The sequence below is a fragment of the Myxocyprinus asiaticus genome, chromosome 10 (genome assembly GCF_019703515.2).
Source record: "Myxocyprinus asiaticus isolate MX2 ecotype Aquarium Trade chromosome 10, UBuf_Myxa_2, whole genome shotgun sequence".
In the NCBI taxonomy this organism is placed as follows: Eukaryota; Metazoa; Chordata; class Actinopteri; order Cypriniformes; family Catostomidae; genus Myxocyprinus; species Myxocyprinus asiaticus.
In genome coordinates, this window is record NC_059353.1 from 1,142,148 (window position 1) to 1,155,427 (window position 13,280).

General features: G+C 34.8%; 1 protein-coding gene across 2 annotated transcripts in view; it reads left to right on the forward strand.

Moving 5' to 3' along the window:
- Positions 1 to 3,802: 3,802 nt before the first annotated feature.
- Positions 3,803 to 13,280, forward strand: part of LOC127446843 (activin receptor type-1C-like) — a 90,957-nt gene continuing 81,479 nt past the window's right edge. For both annotated transcript variants that reach the window (XM_051708131.1, XM_051708130.1), the window contains exon 1: positions 3,803 to 3,942. In XM_051708131.1, coding sequence (XP_051564091.1) covers positions 3,879 to 3,942 — 64 coding nt within the window. In that variant the 5' untranslated portion in view covers positions 3,803 to 3,878. The remainder of the gene's footprint in view (positions 3,943 to 13,280) is intronic.

The window sequence follows — 13,280 nt, forward strand, 5'->3', positions numbered from 1 at the left end:
CAAAGGAGGATCGACCAGTTATTAAATCCAAGGGTTCACATACTTTTTCCACAGCACTGTGAATGTTTAATGGGATGTGTTCAATAAAGACATGAGTGCTATATTCAACAAATTACCTATATATTGTGTTGTTTTTTTCTGCACAATGATGATGAATTACCAGTATCCCATTTGCGTGCACACATACCTGTTCCTCATGCTATTTGTTACTCAAGGTGGAGCTGTTGTTTCAATTATTGAGTTGATTTACATTTGATATTGACAAAAAAGTAACATGGAAGTAAACTATAGCAAGTACAACACATGAACAGTACGATATAGCTATTACCATTTGGGTGTACTACTGAAATGAATGTCTATTTAGACATAATAAGTGCCTGAGTAAATAGCCTACATATGTGTAGCTTATGTTTTATGTGTAGCACAATATGTGTTTGACAGCCAGTTGCGTCTCATAAAATTTCAGCATGGAAGTAATAAATCTTATTTTATTATTTGTTGCATCATCTCTTTAATATATGAAAAATAAAACATTAAAATATAACACAATATATTCTATTTTATTATTTTCTAATTGGCTTGAAAATGTTTCACTATCTGCGCATTTTGCAGATCCATTTAAGGTAAATATATGTGTTGGGTCACAAAAGACCCGAGGTATGGTATAATATTTGGCGAAACACCCATGAATTTATGAGATTATATTGTCTGTCTGAAGCTGACAGCCTTGTGTTTGAAAAGAGTGGGATCCCCAAAGGGGGGTCTGGCCAAAACACCGGATCACAGCCAAATTGGTGCTCTCTACCGTCTGCAATACTTGTTACTTATGAGCAGTTAAGCGACTTAATCTAAGCCAGTTTTGAGCTGTCACAGATGCTGAGATATTTTTAAGCTTGATATTATCGACACATAATCTTGCAGTGTGAGCGATGCAGTGACAATGGCGAACTGCTCTTGTCAATCACATCTTATTATGCATCTGTATGTACAGGAAAGGAAAGCCACAACTTGATCATAATTGTTTTTTATTGTAATAACTTACAAGAAAAAAATATTAACAAATAAATATATAGTGTAAACACTCTACCTGACATTATGCTATATTTTATTTTCCTCCAACTCTTTTTGCAAAACAGACACAGACAGCCTGCCCACGTCTTCACGATTATTATTTCTGCCCGATTTTATTTATTTGTTCTTTTTTGTTTTTCAGCCAAAATCAGTGCACAGACAACTTAGACAGAAAGCTGATCGTGGCCCTCCATATCTTCTTCCTAGAATTTTATATATATTTTTTCTGCCCTAAAAGTGTCTGGGCAGCAAAAACAATAAGTCCTAGAGAAATCAAATTTGGCAGAATGGTCCCAAATCTCCCACACTACTCAAGTACACACACACACACACACACACACACACACACACACACACACACCAATTCATGGGCTTACGTCTTCTAAACGATTTGATGAATAATTTTTTTTTTTCATTATTTTTTTTCATGAGTTTCTTTAGATGATACATGCTACATTTAGTGCAAATTGGACCAATAATCTAGGAGGAGTTATGAAAAGAAGGTTTCTCTCAAAATGGTGGATGAAAATAAAATCTTTGACACTATTTGTTTTGCTTATACTTGTAAGTCTGCAAAAAAATCATGCTAGAGTATTTAGTAACTAGTAACTAAAATATTTAGAAAGCTGAAGTACTATGCCCCTGACAGATCTGTTACATTTTGGTCATTTTATCCACTTTTCCAAACTGTTTAGACACTGTTAATTGTGCTGTGTGTTTACCGTTGTTGATATAGTTAAACTAGCAGTGGATGCCCTCATCGTTGAATTTTTTGATGAGTTACACACTGTTAAATATATAAAACATTCTGTGAATAATGTTTGAACAGCACTATCATGATGATCTGACACAAATTTTGGGAAGACCAGGGGAATGCTGTATGACAGTTTAACAAAAGTATGTTTTAGACCAATTAAAAATGGCAGAAAATTTAGTTCAGTGGTTCCTAACTCTGTTCCTGGAGGCCCCCCAGCACCACACATTTTGGATATCTCCCTAATCAAACACACCTGATTCAACTCATCAGCTCATTAGTGGAGATTCCAAGGCCTGAATTAGGTGTGTCAGAAAGTGTTGGGGGGCCTCCAGGAAGAGGGTTGGGAACCACTGATCTAGTTGAACAGAAACTGACATTTTTATTTGGCATGACCCAAAAATCAAAGAAAAAAAGGAAATGTTGTTTATAGGCCCTTTGGTTTAAAAGTTAAAATGATAAATGTAAGTGCAAATTGGACTGTTTGTGGTGCTTAAAAATTGTGGGGTTTAAAATTGCCTTGGTAGATGTTGAGCTCTTTACCATACAGCTCCATGAGCTGCCATAGACTCCCATCCAGAAGAAGAAACAGCAGAAGAAAAAAGACTCCTATATACTGACGGCGATGTTCTTCTTCATTTTTCACTCATAGCCAGAAAGAAGGTCGAAATAGCTGAGCTACGGTATACTGTTTACAAACATTTGGACACTGCCCATGCCACTGGGGCCAGCGTTTAGAGGAGCATTTATATTTTAGACGTGTGTTGTCCTGTCAACAGACTACGACCCCTTTTCCACCTGGTATTAAGATGCGTTTCGGGTTTTAGACGGGGTCTAAAACACTTTGTGATTGGATCACAGAAACCACATACGAATGCGTATGTAACCACATTGCATTTGAGGTGTAAACAATAATCTGTCCTGAATGCGTCCCGGCTGAGCGAAGCACCTCCCCTCACCTGTCAATCAACCACTGCTAAAACAAGAGTTTAAACTTTGCCGTTTATGAGCGGCTTTAAAAGGAAATAACCGACCGATCGGAAAATGTTATAAAGCGGCTATATACACAATCACGAGAGCTTCATGGATCTTCTTTAATGAGTCTGATATCAACACAGATGACAAGCATGAACACCTGAAGCTCCTTTAATACAGGTAATACAACTTAAATAATCAATAATTCTGCTTGACATGCTGCGTTTGTGCTTAGATTAAATTTAAATTGCAAATGGGAGAAACAAAACACCATTTTTTTCACGCTTTCTTTGACTTTTCCGATTTTGTTGTGCTTTATTATCATGCAGTAACACACTGCCGTAGTGAGTGATGTATGTCGTCACGAAACAGAGACTCTCCCCATCCGAACACAAGTGGTCACAGGAGACGCATTTAAACGACCAGGTGTAAACAGTGATGTGTCTCACCTGACCACTTCTGATTGTATACCAGGTGGAAATGGGGTCTCCATGTAAAACATTTACCAATGTGACATTAAATTGTGTTATCAATGAGTACCTGCCTTATTCTATTAATAAAATGCACATGAAATGCACATTAAAGTAAAGGATATGCAGTAGATCAGTGTTTCCCTACCCTGGTCTTGGAGTACCCCCAACACTGCACATTTTAGCAGGTTCTGAAATCTAGAATCCCTCATGAAAATATTACATAAATATATAAAATAAATAAATTTTAAATTCAGTGCGTATACATCCTTGCATCACAGAATCCTGGAAGTGTTTACTTTCTATGCATGAGGGTTGATGGAGATTCCTGGTCGTGCTGTTTGGCTTAACTGGTGCAACCTCCCTTTCTGTCTTTCCCATTCACTCTCTCTGTCTGTCTCTCTCTCTCTCTCTCCCTTTCTCTCAGTAATCCTCTTACATTGAGCCATAAAGGGGAGGAGCGAGTCTCTCTCTGCGTATTCAGTAGCCGTAGGGTTTATTTAGAGTGGAGCAATGCTTGGAGTGGCTGTGGACACACAACAGAAAAGAGTCGTGATGATTTTGTTCGTAAAGGTGGATGTGATGGTGTGTGGAAAGTGACGGAGGTCATGCCTCATCTCAGGTGTTTGGAAGCGGCGCTTTTACTCTTCACATTTGCGCAACTCACTGCAGGTACAGTTTCTGCACTGCGAGCTCACTCTGTACTCTATTAAACACATTTTCAGACCAAACTGAAAGTGTATTTGCAACATACTGCAACCTATGTTAGTAAAGTCGAGTTCATAGTGATAATAGCATGATGCATAATCTTCTTACAGAACTAAAATGTGCTTACCGCCTCATTCTGCTGTGATTATGGTTAACTAATTGTTATAGATGGACTATGACCATTATGTAATAAAACTGTTGAAGTCAAAAGTTCAGAGGAGATCATAAAAGTGTTCACATGTGGATGTCTTTACTGCACACATTTGGATATTTGCTCATGTAAATGTGTTTCTAAGAGGGAAATACTCACTTTTCAGACATGTGTTCATGACTAAATGACCAAATATGACATTTTTATTTCAGTGCAGTCGGTACAAGCCTATATCTAAGAATGGATGGTTATTTTAGTGAATGTTCAAAGAGTGTTTAGATTTGGAGCTTTCCACAAAATACATAGAACATAATATCATTTATTTACAGTTACAATAAATACCCAACTACAGCTTATAGTGTATATTTAGTGTATAATTGATGTGCCCTGTGGTGTAACATGCTACATTCCTAAAACTATTTTAAACAGTATTTCTAAAAGAGAATGCTAATTCTTTTATAACATCATGCTTGCATCATACAAAACAATTATATATGACAATATATGTAAAACACATATATGAAATACATGTTCATATATGGTTTTCACTGATATGAAAAGTCACATAATTTAAATACAATAAAGTTGGCTGTTTTCATTTATGTTACATATATTTTCCCAAATACTAGTGGAATTTGAATATGACATTTATGCTAAAATATATGAACCATTTATCAGATTTTTGTTTGCTTTATGAGCTCTTATAAACTGAGACTACATGGAATATTTGTAAATTCATTTGAACAAATAAATGAATGTTATTAACATTTAAAATACATTAGTGGAGGAAATAAGGTATTTAGAAATGATAAAAAAGGTGACCAGCTACAGGACTAAAACTTTCCCTTATATATTTATACATTTTAAATGATGTTGATTAAAAAGAAAGCCCATGGACCTGTTATGCGTCAGCTATTTATTTAGTGTTTACTTTCTACTGTTTCATACTCTATACATTCTCACTAGACAACGTATAATAAAAATCATGAAAGTATTATTTTCTTTATTTTTGCATTTATAATTCTTATTAGAGTTATAACGTGGAACTAAAAGTGAATCCTGCTGCGTGATTAATGTCTAAATATTTACAGCACGCATAGACTGTCAGCAGTAAATTCAGCTTGTTGCTGTCTGACAGATGATCATGTTTCACTGTTATTCCTCCACTCACATACATTCATGCTGCTGATACAAGTCTTACTGGCTGGGGTTTTGATTGCGGTTGTAGTTTAGTGGTTGTTTGTGATTGTAGCTAATGAGCTGAAAGGATTCAGTTCTCAGGCTGTGGCATTAGCAGAGCTTTACTTAACTTTAACTTTATTAATCAATAAAGTTATCAAGGTAATGAGCAGTGTTGTGTAAGTTACTCAAAAAGAAGTCCATTATAATCACTAATTACTTCCCTAAAACAAATTCAAAATAATGCCTCTATTTCCGTGTTCATTGTCACACGAAATTCATACATTCAGCACCAAAAGTTTCTCCCTTGTTATAGGGCGCACACTCTTCAGCTGTCACATGAACACAAACAGACATGAACATAATTCATATTTTAATTTTAATTTCATACTTCACATGTTTTCTACATAAATAATATTATTTTAGAAATGTGTTACCCAAGTAATGTACTTAAAAGTTATTTGATAACTGTAATCTGGTTACGATAATTTTAAATGTAATTTGTTACATTACTTTGAACTTAAAAGTAATTATATTACAGTAATTAATTACTTTTCAATCAGATTACACCCAGCACTGGTAATGAGCGAGTTTACATGTACATGAATGCCCAAAAAACTACCAAAAATCACAATTTTCAAAGATTTCGACAATGCAAGAAAAACGTGTTGAGATATGAAATTATCAGATTATTCACTACTTCTGATGTCAAAACATAATGTTTAAAGAAAAACATTGTAATGTGTTTAAATGACTACACATGTTGTCAACTTACTAAGCATAATCAATGTAATATAATATTTGCACATAAAATGAATAAAATATAGAATACAGATTTGAATGTCGAGCACATTTGAACAATCACAATAATGTCTGTTAGCCGTGGTCTTTCAGAGTGCTTGTCAATTGTTTTCTTTTTGAATTTTCAGATATGGTATTTATTTAGACTGTACTGTAACCATCTATGGAGATATTTACTCCATATCTATGTTTGTGTAGCCACAGCAGTGTGTTACGTTGAAGACCTTAGACATGAGATGGAGAAAAGCAGACTGGGTCAGTGGTCTCACACTAATCTCACACTTTGCTAGTGTTAACTCTGTTATAGGTGCTTAAGAAGTCGAGATTTCAACATTGATTTCATTTTAAAAGGTCAATGAAACGAAGCACTAAACAAGTGCAGTAAACATGTGTACTGTACACAGTCTTTCTCTATTAATTCAAAGCCTTCAGAGTCTGTTGTAAAAGTAAAAGGTTTATGTTGTCGACAACTGGCATGGTGTGATAGCAGTTTATAAAGCTGAATGGAAACTAGCAGCTTAGATCAGTAGAGGAGAGTGTAAACATTACCAAGAACAAATGAAAGGTTAGTTGTTTTAGATATTGCTACTAGAATGCAGCAATTAGTACTGTTAAAAGCAGATACTAAAATATCATATTCTACCCACCAACCACCATATAAAAGGAAAATAGAGCAATATCGTTTACATTTCAGTGACTGACTTTGTCACATACTGAACAATAACTACATAGAGGTTAAATTTACAAATGTTCTTCTGGATGTGAAAGATCCAAACTCCCCTCTTGGTCAGAGCAGCATATTTCAGATAGCATCATAAAATTTATGAGCTTGTTTTCTACAGTGCATATGAGCTCTTTAGAGAGAAAGACATTTCAGCCAGATGTAGTGCTTGTGTTTGAACTATATACTATACATCTCTGTGATGCATGTAAAGACAAACGTGTGTTTGAGTTTTTCTACTTTAACTAGTATTAAACAGAATATATATCTTAAATGGATTCGTTTTCATTTTCAAAGACAGAATGCAGGTGGCTATTTATACCATGGAAAACAAAATGATGCTGTTTAAAGTTCTGCTCCACCACAGAAATCAGTTTGTCTTGTTTTAAATGCATGGTTTACAAGTACATTTTACCACACTGATATTGTACGCACCATAATGTGTTTGTAGAGAAAGATTTTAGATACTGTACACCCATCAAATCACCACCTAATATAAAAAGGTAGATTTCCATGGTAACACCATGGAAATAACTTTTATTAATGACATTAACAAACATTATAACATTGTAACCAGTGTTGATCTACTTTCTCAACTAACTACTTTTACATCCTTTGCCATGTACTGAATTCATTGTCTGACAGACAGAGCTTAACATTTGGTTAAAGGTACTATAGTGGAAAAGCTAAAATAATGCGTTCAAAACTAAAATTTAGTTTCAACAAACTAATCTGATGAAAAAGTGTTACGGGAGATCGAATGCTGTGTCTGCTAAAACTTGTGTATGTTTCTGAATGTCTAAACTGCTGGAACTACAGTTGTGACATACTGCACAAGCTCAAGAATAATTCTTTGAGTGGATGTGACGTGAAAAGCACAACGCATCTGATTTTTGGAAATATTTTAGTATTAATGACATTAATATACTCCTAAGCCAAACCCTAAACCTAACCCTAACTATTCAGTAACCAACAGTACAGAGCCCAAAACTGTTTTATTTAATTTACTTTTATGAATGAATGTGATGTGAAAGGCACAGCGCGTCATTTGAGTAGTAATTACTAGGGGTGTGACGATTCGCTCTGACAATGATTCAATTTGATTACGATTCTTTACCTAATGATTATGATGCATTGTGAAATCTGAAATTTGGTCACGACTCGATCCAATTCGATTATTTTGGAACGATTAATAATTATGTAAAAAAAAAATAAAGATTTTACTGAACATTCATAATTTAGATAGCACAGAAATGCACCTGACTTGAGCACTAGAGTCACAGATGCATTTAGGACCAAGGAGGTTTTGCTTATGTGGCTGCATATATTAACAAAAAATGCATTACATGATATGCATTATAGATATTAAAAATATGTTACATTTAGACATATTGTGGTTCATATACAGATGTTACATGCATAATAGATATACAGTAGTAATAAAGAATAACATAACGTCTGATGCAACATAATGACTTGCAAACACACACAAACAGACAGCAAACCGTTAATGAATTGTCATGTGCAGGCAGATAAGATCCATGTTTAAATCGAGCAGGTCATTGATTAAAAACTGTCTATTAGTAACATGTAAATGCTGCTAGACGGGATGTGGTAAGCATGAGTTCCCCATTCATTTTGGGACAGGGAGAGAGGTGTGAGGCGGCTCAATGGAGGTGCTTCCGCTTGTCAAGCTCGTTACGAGAATGCAGGACTGTTTGCGGCACACACTGCGAAAGATGAAAATGCTTTATATTTTCGCGGCTGCTGTGTGTTATTGACCAATCACAGGTGATTGTAATCAATTGGTTCCCTTCAGAACAGTCTGAAATCACTCCCTATTCCCTGTAGCATTCACTATAAAGAGAACGAATGAACAAATGAGCATTTTTGTTCACAGCCAATGCTGCCCACCTATCACATTTATTTAAGATATGTTCTATTCATGTTTTAACTGTTTAATGGAGATATAACACATTTTATGAAGATAAAAAAGCAATATTAGGCTAACATAATATATCGTATTCGGGGAAGAAGGCAACAACAATTAACTTAGTTTTGTTACTTCACTCTTTTTAGTAAAACATGATCAGAATGTAAAATTATTTGGTGGCATTTAGTCCAAACGTGCCCACACAGTGTATGCGTGCAAGAGAGAGAAATTTAGGCTATTGATTTAATTGATTTTAGATGTATAATTTTGGGGATATATTTAATATAAAGAATACATTTATTGAAAATACATTATTTTATATAGGCTACTGTATAGTATGCCTGTTATGATTTCTATTGACCTGTGCTGTGTCAGTGTGCTGCACTATGCGATGCAAAAAAAGTTGTATTTCTATTTATAAATCTTGAAAAAATGATACTGCTGTTTACTTACCAGAGCCAAAACATTCTTTTTTTAAGTATATCTTTCAAGTGGCACGGCTTCGTTTTGCCCAGGTCAAGCAGCGGTGAAAGGGGGAGAGCATGGATAAACACTTGTTGGATTTTGCTCATTCATTTCAGACATGTATTTTCATTACATGTGCCATTAAATTTATAACATATTCGAGTTGGATATAATTAAACTGGAAATGCACATAGGACGTTGTTAAATTCATTACGCCCAGACTGTATAAAGGTATGTGATAAGTGTACCACATTGAAATAAATAAAAGTACTATGTCAATATACAGTATATATTTAATGTGTATATACTAATGTGAGTCAATAAACAACATGCAAGATTATGAAGCACAGAATTTTTTTCAGCAGACTACAATGTAATGGAAACATATTAGTCATATCTGCACAGCAAGTTGATATGGAACATACAAGGCAATATATTTTTAAGTTAACTTATAACTAAATTTTTAAATATGCTCCGAAAGAAATAAACAGTTTTTAAATGCATGACAACAAAGGTAAATCACAATAGTAGTTAAAGTCCAGGTACACTTGCACTGTAATCACCATGGCTGCTTTCTTCACAAGCTAAAAGCAGCTCTTACATTCATACAGATGGGATCATCACAGACTTTTTTTTAATATTGTGACCAAATAAGAGAAGAAAACAACAAAAAAACATTTGTAACGTCTGATTGAGAGATGTTTACGGTGATGTACTGCTGGGTGTATCAGACTCGCCGGCGTACGGAGATGAATTGTGGATAAAATATTAACTGTTCTTTCAATTTATTCTAAATGATTACCATTTGCAGAATGCAGGAGTGGAATGAAAAAATACTGTTTCTGACATTTTGGTTTTAGTCCCTCGACTTTGGTTTTGGACCCCCGATGAAAGACCTTAAAGAAATGTCTGTGTTCACCATCAGTCGTGTGTGTCTGAGAAGCAGAGAAAGGCATGGGGTGACAGTGAGCGCATGTACAGCCACACAGGTGTGCTACAGCACCTCAGATTAGACTAAGCTGTATTACAGAGCTTTCCACTGCAGTCTGAGAGCATGAATCTGCTTACACAACCTAAAGACCTCCTCTCACACAACACAAATAGCTACATGCCATGAGTTCTGAAAATATAGGTTAACAAGATTACTGCTGTCTTCCACAAGTTTATTGAAAGACTTTTGTTGTTAGATTATGTAACACAAAATTGGAAAACAATGACAGATAAGAATCATTTTTTATGCACTGACCAGATGCTGGAAACAGAATATTTGAATAGTTTATTTTGGAAAACATTGTCTTGAATAAGATTATGTTCTTAGAGGCAAGATATTTTTGGACATCAAATCAAGTTCAAGTTTACCTTATAAGCTCATCAATAATGAGTAAAGAAAATTCACTCACTGATTCTTGAGACATGGGACCAAATATGTCCAACAGTTTTACCCGCCATTAGTTTAGAAAATAGAGATATTTCAATTTGACATTAATCAGAGATAATCAAAAAAAAATTTCTAAATACAGCTATACCATTTCATTTTACTTATTTTCCCACACAATTATGACATTCTATGAATAAATATTAAAAATACTTAAACATAAATGGTAGTCTATAGTCTTTTTTTATTGACAACAAGTGGTTGAAACATTTATAACATATATAAGTGAAAGTGTATAAAAAAAAAACCCATCAAAAATGGGCAGAAAAACATAATGATGGTGAATAAAAACAGTTTCTAAAGATGCCTCGAATGTTTTCTTTCTTGTATAAACTCATCATACGTGCTGTAGCTTGTAGAGGTATTATTCTAGGCTTGCTAGACTAGAGAACTTGCTTGCCATGGTTGTTTTGCAAACTTTTTAAATAGTTTTTCTTCTCATCCGTGATTGTCAGAAAGCAGACTAGCCAAAAGATGTGTTGAGCCACCTACTTTCCTGGAGTAAAATTGATTAATGTGTTAACAGTGAGTATTTGTGTCGCTTTTGGTGTGAGTGGGCCATTTGTCTGCAATTCGTCTCTCCTAACAGCATTTCACCAGATGTGGAACACTGTAAACTGTCAAATACACACAGCACTTTCAGTGTCAAAATAAAAGCTCCAGGTGAAGGTAAAGTAAATAGGACATAAATATATTACTTTTATATAAAACAAATATAATCCTCAAAATAATAATTATGGCTTAGTGTTATATTATAATAATAAACTGACTGGGTCCTACAGTAATAGTATTATGTAATATTCAGCTGGGTTCCAAAAAGTAAGTGAAATTTTGCACACCTTGTTCATTCACAAAAAAATGTTTTAGTTAAAATATATGAAGGGAATATAAAAGTGCATATCAATAAAGAATGTGTTCATTTAATGATAAAATGGGGAAACATGTCTTCATTATTTTTAAATAGATATTTATTCTATGCTTTAAAATACTGAATCTACTTGGCTACAATGTCTGTTTGGATGAAATTATGGTACCTCTGATTTAAAAAAAAAAAAAAAAAAATACCTTTTGAGCCATTTCAGAATGAATACATTATTATTATTATTAAGATATGTATTGAATATTGTCAATAGGCTGACATATATCGAGATATAATTTTTGAAGCCATATCACCCAGCCCTAGTTCGGAATGAACGCCCCTAATACACAAAAAATGAAAACGGCTTTAATACAATGAACAGGAAGAACCAAATTTCTGTCAATCTTCACTTTTATAAATACTACTTTTTGCCAGAAGAATGAAGCTGCAATCAATGAAGAAAGCTAATAATTTTCTGTCAAGCATTTTCTTCCCCATATTAATCAGATGCACAGGTAAATGTCTAAACCTGCTGGGCATTACTGCCTGCCGCACCTCCACCGGTGCCTTCAGTTGTCCAGCTACAGGGACTTCAGCTGGGTGCCACCTATCATGGATGTTTCACCGCATTAATCCCAGAACATCTCCTGGTGGTGGGGTAGCGGTCAGGGACGTCACACTGCTAAACCCTTCAGCTGGACACCGGATCCTTTTGATCGCCTCTTTCCCATCGAGACATACCATACAACCCCCTACCCCCCCCCCCCCCCCGAATAACAGTGTTGTTATTTTGGCAGTAGTGATTATCACAACGGAAATGTAAGAAAATCACACTGTGCTGTACTGCAATTTTGTACAAAAATTGCTGCAGTTTTCTTACTGTCATTTAGTGTCTCTTCCAGAACAAGCACTGTCATATGCAATGCAATGTAATGTTCTGTCATGAATTCCACATCAGCAGATGCTTTTTGTGAATAGCAAACTTAAAATTTTTGAGCACTTTTTATAAATCAAAGTAGCTCTAACCCACACCTCCAATCTCGTTTCATTAATTGGATGCCAGGTTTGCCAACTCCTGACTCAAATTAGCTTATGTTAACATTATTAGCTTAGAGGTTCTCATCAGTTTTCAAATCTACACTGTGAATGTTTGAATGATGTATTCAATGTGTACAAGAACAATATAATAATTTGTGTGTTATTAGTTAAAACAGATTGTGTTTGTTCATTATTGTAACTTAGATGAAGATCAAACAAGTTGCAGGTAGAATTGCAGCAAGAAATGCAGGTAATTCCAAAAGGTTCACATATTTTTCTTGCCACTGTATAGCTACAGACAAGGAAAACACACACATTTTGTGAGGAAATGGAAGAAGCAGGAGATTGTACCCAAACATATGTGAACACCTCTGAACATGTTGAACAAATTATTTCAAAATAATTCTTTAATACTTTTCCCCACTGTAGCCTGTTTTGTTCCAGTACTCAAGAATCTGTGAATAAGGATTAAAAGATTTTATTTAATAATGGTGAAATATAATTTTTTTTGCTGTGTCTGGGAATAATCTCAGCCTGGAATGCTCCAATGTATGGCAGCACTTTAAGGCCATACTGCTGACATTGGAGGCTGTTCCAAAAGGTAGGCATCTTAATTTTGCTGCCTCCTAAGTCACGTTCTTTTGGCTGAAATTCCAAGTGTCCAGAGTAGGCCATTTCAAAATGCATTAAGACAGCCTCAGTGAAAAAATAATCCAAGAT